Source organism: Musa acuminata, chromosome BXJ3-4 (assembly GCF_036884655.1).
Source record: "Musa acuminata AAA Group cultivar baxijiao chromosome BXJ3-4, Cavendish_Baxijiao_AAA, whole genome shotgun sequence".
NCBI lineage: Eukaryota > Viridiplantae > Streptophyta > Magnoliopsida > Zingiberales > Musaceae > Musa > Musa acuminata.
In genome coordinates this window covers 48,778,854-48,797,124 of record NC_088352.1, presented here as the reverse complement: position 1 = coordinate 48,797,124, position 18,271 = coordinate 48,778,854, and the positions used below count along the sequence as shown (strand labels likewise).

General features: G+C 41.8%; 2 protein-coding genes across 5 annotated transcripts; one reads left to right on the top strand and one right to left on the bottom strand.

Annotated features, from left to right (window-relative positions):
• The first annotated feature begins 743 nt into the window (after positions 1 to 743).
• On the top strand, positions 744 to 5,212 carry LOC103982184 (uncharacterized). Its single transcript, XM_009399022.3, has one exon. The coding sequence runs from the start codon at positions 1,587 to 1,589 to the stop codon at positions 4,446 to 4,448; it is 2,862 nt and encodes a 953-aa protein (XP_009397297.2). The 5' UTR covers positions 744 to 1,586; the 3' UTR covers positions 4,449 to 5,212.
• A 4,934-nt stretch (positions 5,213 to 10,146) lies between these two features.
• On the bottom strand, positions 10,147 to 12,613 carry LOC135636130 (uncharacterized). Of its 4 annotated transcripts, XR_010495820.1 has the most exons (5): positions 12,417 to 12,612; positions 12,216 to 12,334; positions 11,906 to 11,974; positions 11,418 to 11,460; positions 10,147 to 10,411 (listed from the first exon to the last, which is right to left on the bottom strand). XR_010495820.1 is itself a non-coding variant. In XM_065147718.1 (4 exons), exons 1-3 carry the CDS (start codon positions 12,593 to 12,595, stop codon positions 11,952 to 11,954), a joined length of 321 nt encoding a protein of 106 aa, XP_065003790.1. In that variant the 5' UTR covers positions 12,596 to 12,611; the 3' UTR covers positions 10,147 to 10,411; positions 11,906 to 11,951. The 4 variants fall into 4 exon arrangements, 3 of the variants coding, with proteins under 3 accessions (XP_065003790.1, XP_065003789.1, XP_065003791.1); XM_065147718.1 differs by lacking the exon at positions 11,418 to 11,460 and having other exon boundaries at positions 12,417 to 12,611; XM_065147717.1 differs by lacking the exons at positions 11,418 to 11,460; positions 11,906 to 11,974 and having other exon boundaries at positions 12,182 to 12,334; positions 12,417 to 12,613.
• Positions 12,614 to 18,271: the final 5,658 nt, after the last annotated feature.

The window sequence follows — 18,271 nt, the reverse complement described above, 5'->3', positions numbered from 1 at the left end:
TTTTGAGAGCATTTGACATTGGAGCACAAGCCTGTAGCTAAAAGACACAAATATGTAGTAGTAGTAGTATATAATGTATGTGTTTCTCGATCAATCCTTGGATAAGGATGCTCGTGATTAGTATATTGAAATTTACTAGTAAGGAAAGATTAATTATAAGACATAAAATGAAGGTTTTTTTTTTTGTTTTTCTTTCATGGGCGATTAATCATTCATTCGATCAATCATTAAAGATTAACCTTAATCTTCATGTGGTCTCTGCTCATCATATCTCATGGCTGTCGACAGACCACAGCCGCCAATTAGCTGTAACAATTTGCTGCTTCATTCAAGAGATTTAGGTATAGTTTGCTCCAAATCGAAGAGCAGGATGAATCGAGAGGGGAAAAATGCAGCGAGTGTTGCGACAAATCGGCAATGCATGGGGGCAGCAGCATCTGAGCTGAGCTTGATGCGAGGGAGTTCGAGCGATTGACTTTACGCCAAGACCACAACAGTTGGCAGGAGCCCACCTCACATTCTTTAATGGGGGTTGCTTGATGAGAAGTCAATGATCATCTTATTTGTGATGAGCAGCATAAAGTTGGTAAACAATGAGCTCGATTGCTTGTTTGTTTTCTTTTATTTTTTACTTGAATTTTTTTTTATTTTTACTGAGAGCTGAGGAGCAAAAGGTGGGGTAGTCTTTGTGGAGGTGGCTATAATGGGCAGAGAGGGGCAGATAATTAATGCATGTTTGTGTGGATTGACCACCGGAGTAATGGAGATGATGGGAAAGATGGCCCGGCTTTAATTGTGCTGCAGGGAAGGGAGTTGGTGGAGAGAAGCGAGCAAGGGAAGAGAGAGAGAGAGAGAGAGAGAGAGAAGTGAGGTGAGAGAAGCAGAGGTCATCCCTGAGGCGGAGTAGAGGATCGGTGGCTGTCTGTGATCTGTTTTGGGTGGTGTTCTCCGCTTGAATTGTTCTTTTAGGCGGCCCTCCCATCTCTGATCTGTTTTGGGTGGTGTTCTCCGCTTGAATTGTTGAACACTTGCTGGATCTCTGTTCCATTTTCTTTTCTTCCTCCAAAGTCCTTGCTTTGGTCTGAGTTCAACTTTGTGGGGGTTGCCACTTTGACCTGCGCTGATCTGGTGTGGGAAAAGGAAAAGGGGTTTGTGCTGAGGAATCCTCTTCTTTCTCTTCCTCCGTTCTGTAGCTACCTCACCCCCTTTCTTTCCTCCACTTCTATTCTCATCTCCTCTATTGTTTTCTCGTCGATAAGTGAGGTTGGAGCCTTCTCAGAGTCGGCATCTTTGGGTGTTCTCGATGGGAATCCCGGAGATTAGGGTTTGAATGTTCCCCTTTTTATTGACTTGTTACCGTCACGAAAAGTGGAAGTCTGCTGAATCCTCACCGAGGGTTCTTTCCTTCCCCTCTTTTCGCCCTCAAAATCTCATCTTGAAAACCTTGAAGTTTGGTTTTTTTTTTGGAAGAAAGCTCAGATTTTTACCCTCTTTGTGCTTTCCTCAAGTTAGGGTTTTGATCTGAACCTGATGGTCTGATGGCCTCCTAGGGTTCTTGGCTGGGAAGGCTTGGATGAACAGTATACATGCATCTCTCTCTATGGAAGCCCATCTCCCACTGCGCCGCTCTCATCCTCGACAAGAAGAACCGATGGCGGGACGGTGGCTCCGGCAAGGGTTCGTCGGAGGAGGGGGCCAGGCGGCGGCCCTCGATGCTCCGGCAGCTGCAGGAGAACAAGCTCCGGGAGGCCCTGGAGGAGGCCTCCGAGGATGGCTCCCTCGTCAAGACCCAAGACATGGACCCCGAGGCCTTCGGCAACCCCGATGAGGTCTCCGTCAGCCGGTCCAGATCGCTCGCCCGCCTCAACGCCCAGCGGGAGTTTCTCCAGGCCACAGCCCTCGCTGCCGAGCGCACCTTCCACTCTGCCGATTCCATCCCCGCCCTCGAAGAGGCCTTGTCCAAGTTCGTCACCATGTACCCGAAGTACCATTCTTCGAACAGGATCGACAGGCTGAGATTGGACGAGTATTGTCACCTCTCAGAAACCGGCGCCAAGGTATGCCTAGATTACTGCGGCTTTGGCCTGTTCTCCTACCTTCAGAGCTTCCAGAACTGGGAGTCTTCGGCTTTTAGCCTCTCCGAGATCACTGCTAACTTGAACAACCATGCTTTGTACGGCGGCGCTGAGAAAGGCACTGCCGAGCACGACATTAAGGCCCGGATAATGGACTACCTGAACATTCCCGAGAATGAGTATGGCCTAGTTTTTACTTTCAGTAGAGGTTCTGCTTTTAAATTGCTCGCCGAGACTTACCCATTTCATACGAACAAGAAGCTGTTGACGATGTTTGATCATGAGAGCCAGTCTGTGAATTGGATGGCCCAGAGTGCGCGGGAGAAGGGAGCCAAGGTCCATAGCGCATGGTTCAAGTGGCCCACGCTCAAGCTCTGCTCAACAGAGCTGAGGAAGCAGATCTCTAGCAAGCGGAGGAAGAAGAAAGACTCAGCCGTTGGGCTCTTTGTGTTCCCAGTCCAGTCGAGAGTGACCGGAGCAAAGTATTCGTACCAGTGGATGGCTTTGGCTCAACAGAATCATTGGCATGTGTTGCTTGATGCTGGTTCGCTGGGCCCAAAGGACATGGATTCTCTTGGCCTGTCACTATTCCGGCCGGATTTCATCATCACGTCTTTCTACCGGGTGTTTGGGTTGGATCCGACAGGTTTTGGATGCCTACTAATCAAGAAATCCGTGATGGGAAGCTTGCAGAACCAGAATGGTGGCACTGGATCGGGAATGGTGAGGATTGTTCCTGTGTTTCCTCAATATTTGAGTGACTCCGTGGATGGCCTGGATATGTTGGATGGAACTGAAGATGAAACGATCAATGGGAATGATGAATCTTTCATGCCTGATACTCACAGAGGATCACAGTTGCCTGTTTTTTCAGGTGCATTCACATCAGCTCAAGTGAGAGATGTGTTTGAGAGTGAGATGGATCAGGACAACAGCTCTGACCGTGATGGGGCCAGTACTATCTTTGAGGAGACAGAGAGTATTTCGGTCGGGGAGGTCATGAAGAGCCCTGTTTTTAGTGAGGATGAATCGTCCGACAACTCCTTCTGGATTGATTTGGGTCAGAGCCCATTTGGATCAGACCACTCAGGGCAGTTGAACAAGGGTAAGCCAGGGTCTCCAGCACCACCTTCATGGTTTACCGGAAGGAAGACTCATAAGAAGGCATCACCAAAACTTGCATCCAGGATGTCAAAGAGCCCTATTTTTGATGATCACGTACTATCCTTTGATGCAGCTGTTCTATCAGTCTCGCAAGAACTGGACCGTGTAAAGGAAGACCCAGGAGAAGGACCTTCAGAAAATGGCCCAAAATATGCACGCTTCCAGCATGTCAGTGAGATTGAGGAAGAACACAAACTGAAAGAAGCATCAGGAAAACGTGCTGTGAAGTTCTGTTCTACCAATGGGAGCAAAATTGTTAGCTCGAGTTCTGTTTTTGGACAGCACACTGGTCATGAGAATGGCTTAACATCTGAAATTTTCCCTGAAAACCATATGGAGGTGAAAGAGAGTGCCATAAGAAGGGAAACAGAAGGTGAGTTTCGGCTGTTAGGGAGGAGGGAAGGAAATAACAACAGATTTGCAGGTGGTAAGCTCTTGGGTGTGCAAGAGAATGACCGAGTCTTGAGCATGGACCAAAGGGTATCCTTCATTGTGGAGGACAACAAAACTACAGAAGTATCTTATCGTAGTTCTGATGCTGGCGAAGTGTCTGGGCATGCACTAGTCGATGATGATGATGATGACGATGATGTTGATGCCATTCGTGATGGTTACGACGATGATGCTGAAGAGTGGGGCAGATTAGAGCCTGAAATAGTATGCAGACATCTTGATCATGTGAACATGATGGGTCTCAATAAAACAACTCTGAGATTACGGTATCTGATAAACTGGCTTGTGACATCATTACTGCAGCTGCAATTACGAGATTTGGCTGGGGATAACAGTTTGCCTCTTGTCCAGATCTATGGCCCAAAGATCAAGTATGAAAGGGGTGCAGCTGTGGCATTCAATGTGAAGGATGCTAGCGGAGCAGTGATCAAACCAGAGATTGTTCAAAAGCTGGGTGAGAAAAATGGAATTTCCTTGGGCATTGGCTTCCTTAGTCATATAAGGGTCATGGACAATCAAAAACATTTACATGGAGAAGTTTTAACTGATACCCATCATTCTGCAAATGGTCACTATGACAGTAAGAAAAATAGTAAGAACACTGTGGCTAGGGTGGAGGTCGTTACTGCTTCGCTTGGGTTCCTCACAAACTTTGAGGATGTATACAGGATGTGGGCATTCGTGGCCAAGTTTCTGGATCCTGCTTTTATTGAGACCGATGGACTGTCCACCATTGCAGAGACTTCAGAAACATAGCTGCTGAAATATTCTTCTGTAGATTTTCCAAAGATTTAAGTGAACCAGCAACCTCTTGTGCTGCTCAAAGCAAAAGAATCAATTATGAACCGCCGTGAATGTTTGATCGGGAAATGGAGATAATTAGAAGCACAAGGGGAAGATATAACCTTTGCTCTATTTGTTATGCATCCTCAAGTCTCCCTATCTGAAAAAATGACAAATTCTGGTGCTTCACGTGAATTTATTCATTCTTCACCTTTTCCTAGGTATCCATCTTTTTGTTTGACATAGAACTTGAGGGTGCCTTGTCTTCACTGTACGGCTGCTCATTTGCAACCTGGCTGATCAGAACTTCAGTCACGGAAACAACCTCTCTACTTGTAGAGGCATGACCGTGTATATTGTCCATTTCCAGATCCCGCATTGGCGGGAGACTCGTGCACCGGGCAACCCTTTTTAGAGTTTGCTTAGCAATCTGTGGCATCACAAAGTTATGAATGGATCTTCTTCCCTGTCAAATGATGTTTGTAAATCTAATTTGCACTGTCAAGAAATAGTTCTGCTATATCATGAGATTCTCATCATTCTGATAGGAAGATGGAACACAATTTTTCACTCTCATTCTTATGGACCTGTTTCATATCTGTAAATGCTTCTTTTGCTTGATGCTTTCAAAGGGTTTCTGATGGTTGTATTCTCTTTTAATAGTTTTTAACTTTTGATATACTGTTAACCATTATCTCTATGTATCTTAGATGCTACATGGTGTTTTTTGGCTGAGACATGGTAATTGCAGCTTAAAAATTGTCAGGATTCAATAGATTGGTCGAAATCAAGGTCATAAGATGTACGTGCCAAGATAAGACCTAATGGGTGGGAGCACCCATTCTGTTTGCTTGTGTTTCCTGATAATACTATAATTAACAGTCTTCATGCTAATCATGAGGGATCAAGTTGGTTTGTTGTTTTTAAAATTAGTAGAAAATTTTCCCTTCAATCATGAGTCTGAATAGTGGTATCACCGAGTGGCAATTGCCCACCAATGGAAAGATAAATGGCTGCTATTGTAGTTCCATGTATCTCTACCCTTTTGGTGTAGCTGAGCAAAAAGGATTGGTTAAGTACTAACCATCATCTGAGGGCTGCACAATTCTTGTCCAACAGATACTTCTTACAATTGATGCAGGATCTTGCATGTTTGTTTTGAGCAAAACTTATTTTGCAGAATGTATGTGGTGAGGAAGTTGTTTGATGGTTCCTCCCAGATATGCTTGTAAACTTGGTAAGTCAACAAAGCATTATATGATGAGCTTTGTGCCCTTTGTATTTGGACTTTACCGCGATGGCTAGGATCGCGATGCCGATCTTGATGTTTTGTGTAAGATTAGTAGTATGCAGTTCATTAAAAAGATATATATATATATTGGCTTTGAGGATGGCTTCTGCCTGAATTCTCAGACAAGAATTTGTTTGCTATGGACTGTCACTCTCTTCTCAGGATCAGTAAGAGGTAAAGAGATGTTGGATTACTTCTGGTAATGTACACCTTGATCGCAGGTTGTAGTTTGCTGAATTTTGATGTAATTCTGATCATCCTTGTGCTCTTCTTTCTTTCTGCAAGAGTTGGCCAAATTTGACATCTAATATTAGTCAACACTGCATGTGCTGATATTTTTCTGCTTCCTTCATGAAGCTCCATCTGTTTATACACAGGATTTGCTGTCTGAATCCTCAGTTGACGACCATGTCTTTCAATCTTGTTAGTTTACCAGGATGGCAGTCTTCATCTCAATAATTGAAGGGGCCAAGTGAGAGCAACACCAGCAGAATTGTCCCTATTGGCTTGTCAACCCCACTATGAATTAAAGACCTGGTACCATGACTCCTGTGCTCATGCCTGTCTCTGTTATGTCCAGGAAAGATGCTGCAATTACTGGTGTCAAGACAAGATAAAAAGTACTCCATTGATAAAAGTTACATGAACACTCCATTTCCTACAGGAGTTTGATGACCTCCAAAAAGTAAATTCTTGCTGGTGGCTGCTGACAGTGAAAGACAACGGTGGAATTATATGCAGAGAGCAGCTGAAAAAGTAATGATGGGGTTGAAGCCAGCATAAAACCACAGGATGCATCAACAACTGGAGGATCAATACCTTGACATTGTTATGAGAAAAGCAGAATCTAGAGCCAATTTTGTGGACTGTAAATACTTGCTTTCTTCTACTATATCAGTTGTTAGATCAAGAAAGTATTGGATGCTGGAATCACAGTTGCCAGCCATGGGCTAATGAGACACATTTAGAAGCTTCCACAAGCCAAACCTACCAGATACAAGAACAAGATCAGACATTTGCAGCAATGGCAAGGCATAACAGGGAACAATTATTGCTGATGCAAAATACATATGCTCAAGTCACGGCAGTTCTTCTTCTTCTTCTTCTTATGGTATGCAAGGCTATGCAGTGAAATGCAGATAAAGAAGGATAAAGATATTTTAGTCTTTTTGAGAACTGATGTAAAGTAATTAATAAGTAGAGCTTGCTTGCTTGTTTGATTGATTGATTCTGCTCACATACTATATGGGAGGCCACTTGATAAATGATGAACCTAAGATATTTTAGAACTTCTTAAAGCACAGTATGACATTCCAATTGATTAAAGTTGTGAATTGATATCAAAATTTCTCTAAATCTTAGCATAAGATGAGCAACAATTTGGCCTTCCAAAGCATGTCAATCATACCTCTCATCAACCGAGCCCCAAAATGTTATTTTACTAGTGAAAACAAATTAATGCACCTGAGCTTAAGGCAACTCTGCAAGGCAGAGATGCTTTTGAGATGCATGGGAAAGTGACAGAAATCTGAAGTCTGTGAAGCTTACTTTGTCTTTTGTTTTTCTTTGACTCCAAGTGGGAAAACAGTTGAGCAATAGAAGATTGTTCCTGTTCAAAATTGAGAATGCTGTTGACAACACCATAAAACAAATTGGTACTTGATCATTTCTATTTTAGATCAGAGAGAAGAATATTGAAGAGATTAGTAAAAGCATACATGTGTTTTCTATGTTCCTAATGTGGTGGCATGCAGCAGAGAGAGAGAGAGAGAGAGAGAGAGAGAGTAGCTGCTTCCAGTTTGAAGTATCTTGTTTCATTGTATGAGGAAACCACATTGTAAACATCATAAACATAACAATATCTTATTCCCAAATCATGTAGAGTGTCAAATATTAATAGAAGTTTTCCATGAGTAAAAACATTGGAACCAACAAATTGTAGAGCACAAAGAACTGTTACTGCTCATTAGATTATCCCATCCTGTGATGAATGCTTTCCAATCCTAGAAAAAGGAAAATAAAACTACCCATCAAATTCTTCAGTACAATACAATTGCTATTGACAAAAAGTTTTGACTTACCAAGATGGAAGTGGATGACCTCCTCTGCTGCACCATAGCCCATAGAGAAGCCACAACAGGAAAATAAATGTACCAAAAACTCTATTTCCCAAAGAGCATGTTCAGAAATATCAAAGAGGCAAAGATGAGAATGATTTGAGCTTTCAATACATTTAATTCTTAGTAACTCGATAAGAAAATGTACCTTGCATTAAATGACAATGTCACCAAAACTGCCGGATAGAGAATGAATAATGGCAACACCAAATACCTAATTCAGCTCTTGTGATGTCTGTCAAACCTCTTTGAATATTTTCCGCTTGAAGTTATCAGTAGATTTCCTTTCCACATGTAAATAATTCTGGTTTCTTCTATATCAATGATTGATATTAAATCAATGTCTTTTGCAATGCCTTGCTGGATTATAATTATAGTTGGAAGCTAAAGCAGGTGCCTATATCGAAAAGCTTTGACAACTTCTTGTTTCAGGTTTGCTTGTTAGGATATATATATGGAGTACTTGCTATGAAGGCTGTGTTTCCATGGATGGTTGGTTGGTGGAATTGATTGCTAGGAACAATGGAAGAAATTTAATTGTGGAGAATATATATCATCATGTTGAAGTTTGTGAGTCATACATAAAAGCTGGACTTTTCTTGGAAAATAATTTTTGTTTCTTTCTTGAAAACAAAAATCTTCTTAAAGAAACAAAAAAAGATAAAAAGTAAGAATCAAAGCTAGTTATTTTTCTTGCCTTCTTGTTTTCCTAATGGATTTGGAGTAGATTAGAAAATCCTGATCTCAGAGCTTAATCAAGAAATGATGAGAGTAGAGAGATCATCACTGCAATGGCTAAAGCCTTGTGTTGTACTAGACTGCCATTATATATACCTACCTACCTAGGAAGTTCTAAGATCCATTAATTGGGACTAGCAACACTTCAAATGAATGAAAAGCAATAGGCAGATCAACCATTTTTCATCTGCAAAGTTGCATCAAAATGGTGCAGAACAGAAGAAAGTGGCACGATTAGCTTTTGCAGTAGAACCAGGGAATCCTTTTTATGTAGCTGTGATGCAACCAAGCCATCTATCTCCATAAAGAGTTCTATCTGGTATTTCTACTGGTTTCCTTAACCACTTTCTCTTGCATGGAACACTTGTTTGATTGATACCGCTACTAGAAGCTAATACATCAATCAATGCAAATGTTTAATGGTAGTAAATGAGACCTGAGGGCAACATTACTATTAGAATAGTTTGTAAACAAAGCTTGGGAAGTTGATTACTGTCTCAGCAACATATTCAGCATTCATTCTCTGAAGCTGGGATTAAATGTCAGTGGGTTGGCATTTTAGTTCCATGTTCATAAACTAAAAAGCTCCTTCTGTCTTCATCTGTTTTTTTTTTGTTTTCGTGTAAAAGATTTATAAGAGACACTTTTAATAACCCTGCAGAGTACATAAGCTTCATCCTTTTCACAATTTGAATACATATATAAATTGAAAGCAACAGCAAATCTAAATCTCTCTTGTCCAGTAGGTAAACTTTAAATTTCTACTTGATTGTTCATCAGCCTCTGGCAACATCATTATTATCTATTAATCATTTGACTTATGTTCTTGCTTTCTTGTGGCTGGAGCAATGCTGTTTTCTGTGGTTTTGTGCATAATATTCCTTCCACCTTTGCAGCAGCACTTCTTCCTTGTGAGAGCCACAGCATCATTCTTCAGGATCCAGGTCAGAATAGGAAGTGGGTTGTCTCTTACCTTGTTATAAACAAATCTAGATCCCTCAGGGGTAACTGGAAGAGATTGGTCCTGGACAACAACTTGGAAGAAGGGGATGCCTGTCTCTTTGAGCTGATAAAGAACAAGGATCTCCTCACAATGATTGCTCATATATCAAAAGGGTAGAGAGGCATTTGGTACCAAGGAAGTCAGGGCTAGTTTCATTGCTATACTATTTGATGTAATGAATGAACAGCTCATTTCAAAAATCAGGCCTCAAAAACCTCTAGTTCTGTATTACCTTGATGTAATTGATGGCAGGTTTCTCATTTGCTGTGTTGATGTTGTGTTACCTTTTCTACTTCTTGTATGCTTCTTTCTACTTCAGCATCCCCACTCCAGAAGTACTTGTATCAGGTTCTTGTCCTACTTGATTCTTAGTTGGTTGTTCTGAGTCAAAGCAGGTGGCTCTGTTCATCAACCCCACAAATGATTGCTGCATATATATATATATAATTATAATACCAGATGAAAACACAAAGAAACTAGAAGCAGAAGTTCAAATTTAGGAGACTAGAACATTATGCCAGATGAAAAATTAAAATAAAGACACCAATTAAACCACCAAAAAAATTCAAGTGGCACAATCGTAACATAATTATCATGGCTGATGTTTCACCAGAAGCAACAGTAACACTTATTCTTGCATACTTATGAAATTATTCTAATGAAACAAGCAAAAATCACTTGTAGTTCATCCTGATTTTCCAGTTAGTGCATAAGCCGGTTCTCATACTATGCCTAATAAGAATCCTCGCTTGCTAATATTCCAATTGATCCTATTTCCTTCAAGTGCCTGCAAAATTACAAACATGCATTCAGGGACCAACAGCAACATGATGTATAGCAGCAGTTTATTGCAAAAGTTGAATGCTTTATATCATTTCTTCATCATAAAGTAACATGCAGAAGCCCAATCCATGGACTAAAGATATGGATGCAATCTAGAACAATCAGAATCAAAATCTTATGCACTCAGGGAAAGCTGCCATGAGAAATGATGTTTGCTAATGCTATCAAGTGTTATAGTCGAACACAAATATGAGATGTCTGGATGCTTCCATCTCACTAGTCGAAGATTAGCTACTGTAGATGTATTTACATAAATTGGTCTAGAATTTACTCCACACCATTCATGACCAAACAATAAAACATAAAATGACACTTCTGTCATACAGTAATATTACAGAAGCCAACTCCATTAGCATGTCACAGTCAATGGGTATGATGAATCCTGTACTTGATTTCTTAGAAGAGCGGTCATTGCTTTATTGGTTGAGTATTATCTATTAGGCCAATTTTTATTTTATGTGAATCAGTTCAGCAGCAAACTGATTATTTAGTTGATTCCTAACCTTCTCAAACTAATTAAAATTAATTAAGACAGAATTAAATCCATTCTAATAGTATGACTCATGACAAGAAAAGATTTCAGTGCCTGAGCATAGCAAAGTTTAGCTTACAAGTAATATTGACCAATTTAATTGGGTGCTAGCTCACTTACAATAAGCTATGAATGAAAGAGGGGCACCAAGACTGAATTATACTATTCACTAAGAGCACGCAAAAAATTTCCAACAGCTCCCTTATTTTAGTTCCACTTGCCAACTTAATACAATATATCTATATAACTAGCTACGAAATGGCAATTAAAAAGAGAGAAAAATACATAGTGCATTATAGTGCTCGTTTACTAAATGTCGGTCTTTCATTTATTGTCCATCCTGCTCCTAAAAAACTCAAAAACCATCTCAAAACTACTAAGAATAGGGATTCAACAAAGGAATGACAAATTGGTCTACCTTTAATAAAAGCCACCCTAGAAGCACTCAGTAAACACAAGATCTTTTACCACGCAGCATATCGATATAGGAGATGCCGTTTCAAAACATGTAGAAGGATCCAGAAGAAAGGTCCAGCATTAGTGCATAGTTGACAGAAATGTTCAACAGGAGATCAAATTTTAATTAAGTAAAGCAAAGGTGAAAGAAATATTAATGGACCACAAAATTTTTTCATCCTATATCCTCTTAACATTCAAGATGTAGTCACAAGATATTGTGCACACATATCCATCCAATAAGTATAGGCAACAGCTAAAGCCACAATGACCATCACATCATTTTAACAAAAGTAAGTTGCATTATTTTCCTAAAACTCAGGAGTCAGGTATACAATGATATTTGTCTTTCTATAAAGTTAAATCAATTAATTCCCAAGATTTCCTCTTCAAAATAGTTCGCAGCACAATTAACTGCTGGAAGATCAATTGGAAAAAGAGGAAACCTACATTGGCTTAGACAATGGTCTTCCGGGATGACGCTCTGTCTCTTGCATCAACCATCTTTTCCATTTTTCCCTATCAAATCTCAATTCCAATTTCCTCGTATCAACCATAACTCAAATTCCAAATTCAAGAGTAAAAAAAGAAAGAAGAGACATGAAGAACAGTAGACCAACAAAAAAAATCGTTAAAACCGTAGTCATCTAACCACATATCTCATCACATCTAAATGCAAAAAAGATACTTTTTTTTTTCTTTTTTCTACAACTTGGCATACTTAACAGCTAACGATCTTGACAAGTGCGACGGAAGGTACCCTGAGAGAGCTCGCAGCACGCTCTCGCGCTGACCGACAGGTGGGAGGTGAGACGAGGCGCGGCCACCACGCTGTAAAGTGGAAGGAAGGACTGCGCGCATCCTATTTGTCCCAAAGATCTGCGGAGAAACACCCTTCGGGTTCAAAACAACTGGAGAAGACACCGGGAAATATAGAAGGCATCTAGGTTCGTGGATTTACCGGGGAGGGGAGAAGGAGATGCGCCGACGTTGGAGTCGGGGAGCGGCGGCGGGCTGGGAACGGAGGCGAGGGACCGCCGGCGACGACCTGGGGGACGAGGACCGGGCGGCGGCGAGCAGCGATCTCGAAATCGATCCGCGCCAAGCCATTTCGAGAGTAGGAAGAATAACTGTTGGCATCGGCAAGGGTTTAGGGTTTACGAGGGGAATAGAAGGTGGTGTGCTTTGAGATTGAGGATAAAAACCAGTCGATGAATTTAGACCGTAGGATTACCAAGAAAAGTCGATAGTAACTAAGTCCATCTCATGTCAACCTGGGACTGGTAATAATGGGCGGTTTCAGAGGCCCATGAACTCCAAATCTCTAATCGTAAAGATTGGGCTTAATGGGCCGCACTTGCCGTTGAACGAATCCTAAAGCATCACTCGCGGCGTCCCCGATATCTGTGTGGACGCGAATCTTAAAGCGACATGACGCGGCACACCATGCATATCCATGCAAACAGGACATGTGTCGGTGGCCAATGCGGCATCTCATGTCAACTTGGGTATGGTTATAATGGGCCGGATCAGAAGCCCATTTACTCGAAATGCCTTATCGTAATAATTGGGCTTAATGGGCTGCTAGTGCCCGATGCACGATTCCTAAAGCACCACGCAAGTCGTTCCAGGGTTCTGAGTGGACGCGAATCTTAAAGCGCCATTCTGCATGCAAAAAAGGATATGTCTCGGTGGACAACGCGGCAGTCTGTGGAACGAAGGTATCGTCCTCGTGCATGCATCTGAAACTTAAAGTTAGATTCCATGGATGTCTCTTCTCTTTCGATGGAGCCCATGGATTCCTCTCCGCAGCACACTTTCCCGATTTCTTTTCGATCCAATCGAACTTTTGCTGCGTGTGGTTTACATGTCTGTCTGCTACATAGCTAACATATGATGCAACTTCTTAGCGCCAACATGGAAGTAAATGGCACGTCCTGCAGTCTACATGTAGGCAAACTTTTACTTCTCGTCCTGAGCAAAGCGTAGGCACTGACCGACAAGAGAGCTTCAACGGTGAAAGTCTTTCTTGTTTTAGGCATACGAAAGAATGCTCAAAGAATACTACCTTTTGATCGTCTCCATCTCTTTCTTTAGAGATGCTCGACGGCATCACAGTGCCTAAAACCCAGTCAAAGAAACGAGGAGGAGATTCTAACACATTTAGTGGGGCACGGAAAGAAGCTACCTCGAGATACAAGCAGATCCATATGGTCCATGAGACAGCTCCGGAAAAGGGATGCGACAGTCTGATGAGAATAAAGATTGGCGATTTAATGTATGTCTTGGGACAAACAAAGCGAAAAATCCTAATCCACTTTGGAAGACCGAGACGTACAGACAAGGACGGCATCATTTCTTATAGATAGAGAGAGATATGCATTGGGTTACAGTATATATGATGCTGAAAGGGATGTATAGCTTTGGCATCTTAATGTAATCGGCTGTGAGGAAGTGCTTGTTGCTTCAGTCAAACCTGTGACAGTAAGACTAAAAGAAGTCTATCGATTTAAGGAGAATCATGATGTCGTGAGCTTTTCCCGACTGATAGATATCTTTCACTTTCATTTTTGGAGGACCCTCACCAGTTCATTACAATATAGTGAAATAGAGTAAAGAAACAATACATCAAGTTTCATCCTGCAGCTTAATCTTCGTCTCTATCGTGGTAACAGCGAAGACCAGAGCCTAGTTCACATATCTTTCAGATAAGTTCCGTCTTTCAGATTCTTCTCCTAGCTAAAATCTACAATAACATGTGTTTGGATGCGAAACTCACTCCTAGTGAAGTCGAAGTTGGTACAGCGAAGTGCAATGTTCAGACCCATCCACCAATACCAAGTGTGCTGCCGCCATGCATCCATGGGCAAGTGCAGCGTCGATGGTGCCTGCCGGTGGAGTGACATTAATTCTGTCCCAAATCCAACGAGCATGCATGTACAACAACTACAAGAGCATCTGTTTCTGCAGCAGGCTTTGGAGCTTCCAATCCAGTATTATTAATACTGTCTGCACCAACCTTCGAGGAGACAGACGGGCATGGACGTGATCGCGGGCGTGTCGCTTGGTCTTCGTCCTCCTACAAAGAAGAGGAGCAGCGAAGCAGCAGAAGAATGGTAGACATACATGCAGCCAGCCTACTTGGTTGCATTCATTCCTAGGGGTTGCACCCAACCCTAGATCTGGGCGAGCCTTTTCAGGGCTAAGTCGAGGCAGGTGAAAGGGGTGGGGATCTCCTTGTTAGGAGAGAAGGAAAAGGTGGCAAGCTTTTGAGCTCAATTATTGAGTGCTCGATGTGGGGTTTTGACGGAAGCCTGTGTTATTATTACTGCTAAAAAGCCTCCTGTGGGCACGACACTCGGTGGTCCTCTCTCTTGCTGCTGTTTTATGAAGAACGACACTATTATATGATAATGAGAGAGAGAGAGAGAGAGAGAGAGAGAGAGAGAGATCATTTTGCTTTATTCTTTTATAATAATATTATTTAAAAAATATCATAGCATTCATAAATTAAACATTTTCTCGGAATAAGTTATGTTCTAAAACTATTTCTTCTTATCAATCGAAAATGAAACCACTCGATATGAATCGATTTTTCTTCCAACTTCCATACATTATTTGTCCTCAAATCAGAGTAACGATAATCATATGGAATAATAAGCAAACTGTTTAGGATCGAATCATTAATCTCCAATGTTTATGACTGTTGTGGGTATGATTGTAGTTTGACCACACAACTGTTGAAGAGACAAAAAGATGAAAGAGTACAATAAATGGTGGATTCTTATGCCCCGACTGCCTTAAAGTGGCTGCCAAAAGCTCCCATCGGTTGTGATCCTCCTCCTCCTCTCCGGAAGACGACGGAGTGTCTGTCATCCATCCATCTGCACACGCGGATCACGTGACCTGCACGTAACGATGGCTCGCAGCGCCGGTGTCCCAACTCGCGTCAGAAGTCAGTGCCCGCCCAGCAGCAGACCCAACCAACCCCGACTCCGTATCACCCACTCGATGAGAAAAGCTGTCCCTCCTTTTCACTACCCTTCTTAGTGGCACAGATCCACAAACACTCCGTTTCTATTTCTATTCTTTTCTTTCTTCTTCTTCTTCTTCTTCTTCTTCTTCACAGTCTTCCATTCTTCGGTCTTTACTACATCTGCAGTTCTGCCTTCGATTAGTTGCCATAGATATTTGTTTCATGCTGAATAGTATCTCTGCGATAAACATGCTTTCATCGAATTTTAATCCTACTTAATATTCTTCTCTCGTTGCTGTTAAACTTATATTAACTCCCACTCAACTTTCTTCGATTGCATATGACCCAATGTGAGATGGATGATCGATAAGATAGGTTCCCAAATCGACCATTGTTTTGCGAAGAACAATTACGAGCATGGAAACAAAGATGGTAGATATAATACATGAGCTCACATAGCTAAAGAAACCATTTCCGTATGTGCAGGAAATCTCTCTCCAACTTTTCCTTGTAGCAACAGATGTAGGACTCATCTTTGCCGGTCGCTTTCTGTTGTGTTGTCTCTCTCACATCCCTGCATCACAACATTCACCATTTTTTTTTCCCCTCCTCACATTTTATCTATCGCCACTTTACCTAAAAGCCTACACAAATTGAGCACCACATGGATTTCTTGAACTACTGTGCAAAGCTGCCGAAGAAGAATGTCTCGCTTTTATCATGTTTACTTTTACTCCGTGGATGATATCTTGGAGCAAGATTAACCTTGTAGACATGAGCTTCATCATGTTTTTTGATGAAGCTCATGGTATCAAGCACCAACTTAGTACAAAGGAGACTACAAATTTCCAGTCTTCTCTCTCTCTCTCTCTTCAATCAGGTAGTTGGTCAGTCATTTCATGGAACTTCAAGTGCCAATGTTGGGTATTATGAGTTTGGATAAGACATGTCAGGAGATAGATGAGCTCAAGTTAAGCAGAACCACATGTTGGAGCTCACTAGGTAGTCTGATAAGATATAAATATATTAAGTTGTACAATGTTGGGGACAAAAAGAATGAATTCTCTTAATGACCTGACTGCATTACAGGCTTTAACTATGGAATTTTGGAGTTGCTCAAGAGCTGTTTATCCTATGTCGATTTGGAAGTCGTCTGTCGACAATGTTGCCTAAACCATCTAACTATAGTCTCCTCCAATTTTTGTCGGTCTTAACAAGAAGTAAAATTTCATTTCTTACAAGTATATATACTTGTAATTACATGTTACTCCAATCTTTGCATGTTATACTTGCATACCAATATGTGAGTTAAAATCACTTTAGGACAACTCTTTCTCTCTCTCTCTCACTCTCTCCTCCATCACAGTCCCAACATTTCTTCCTCTTTGTGCACCATTCTACACTTCCTTTGCTTTAGTTGTAATTATAATTAGTAACCACACATACAAGTATGTATTGAAACAATTAGACATGTAACTATTAGTTTCTGAAGTTGATAAGGATTTTTAGGTTTTAAAAATCAAATATCCTATCGGGATAAGAAATCTTGGTATAAAAGGATTTGGAAGAAAACCTTAAAAATTAAAATTTTGTTATTTTTATAAATATTATATGTATCTTTAGATCTTGATAAGAAGAGTAACATATGAGAATAGTACGAGAAATTATCTGAAATTTATGTGAGAGGATATATAGGAAAATTTAACAGTATTTGCAATAATTTTTCTTTTATTTGATTATAAGGCCGGTAATGGATGGTCGGAAGGAAGGAAGGAAGGAAGGACGTGGTCACGCCAAAATAAAAACAGCATGGGGAGCGTGGTGATGAGCAAAAGTGGCAGTAAAGGTTGCATCTTCCCGAGGAGATCACCGCGTCTGGCGCTGACCACAGCTTGGAAATCTCCATTAACAAAGGATGGACCCCCGGTCTCTTACCTTTTTGACACTCTGCTCGAAAAGTTCTTCCTCCTTGTTTCTTCCACTCTTGCACCGGTAGCATGGAATAAAAACAATCATGCTACTGTCCATTCTATTATGATCTCGGTACCTCACCTGTCTCGTATGCTTGCCATAGATTATTATGATTCTCGCCCTGAGTTTGGCATCCTTCGTCGTGCGTTGTCACAGTAATAACGTGGCCTCGAGGAAGAAGCTCGAGAATATTTGGACAGCAGGGGAGGAGGAAGACAAAGAGGAAGGGAGGAGGACACAATGCTGGGGGCGGGGGTCCAGATCGGCCGGGCCGAGCCGAGCCGAGACGAGACGAGATTTCCCCACCCCATGCACGTGGCGCCCAGCTCCGGTGTCGACGGACATCCCGACCCGGTGTCAGCCATGGCGCGAGGGGTGAGGGGAAGGGGATGTGAGCTGTGAAGCCAGCCACTATTCCCTTTGCCGATGATGATGATGATGCCTCCGCACATGCACGTGTGGGGAGGACGAGATGGCATGCGTCCAAACATGTGCATGGGGGAACTCCACATGCAGCAGTACGTATATACTTGTGGTGTAGGAAGAAGCTTTACGAGCTTATTAGCTAGCCAGCGAGCACACCATCACCCCCCTCGTCAATAAGCTTCCAAGGAAGGGGGACCATGAGCCTTCTTCTTCTTCTTCGGTTCTCGGTACTAATTTCCTGGTACAAAGTTAAAGCAACGCTAACCTTTGACATGTCTTCCGGTGCTGTCTTCTTTTTCTCTCCCTCCGCCCCTTCTTTTAACTGTTTACCTTAATGGCAGTGTCCCAATCCCCCACCAGATTCCAACTCAGGCGCACCTCAGGAGACAGTGGGAGAATTAGGTCCCAGTGTGTTATTGTCAATGAATAGTCCTCCTTTTTCC

What these genes read in the sequence shown, in the direction of transcription:
- LOC103982184 (XM_009399022.3), top strand. Translation starts at nt 1,587, where the DNA reads ATGCATCTCTCTCTATGGAAGCCCATCTCCCACTGCGCCGCTCTCATC.
- LOC135636130 (XM_065147717.1), bottom strand. Translation starts at nt 12,595, where the DNA reads ATGCCAACAGTTATTCTTCCTACTCTCGAAATGGCTTGGCGCGGATCG. An exon ending in ATCTCCTTCTCCCCTCCCCG is followed by an intron (nt 12,335 to 12,416) that starts GTAAATCCACGA and finishes GTTTCTCCGCAG; the next exon opens with ATCTTTGGGACAAATAGGAT.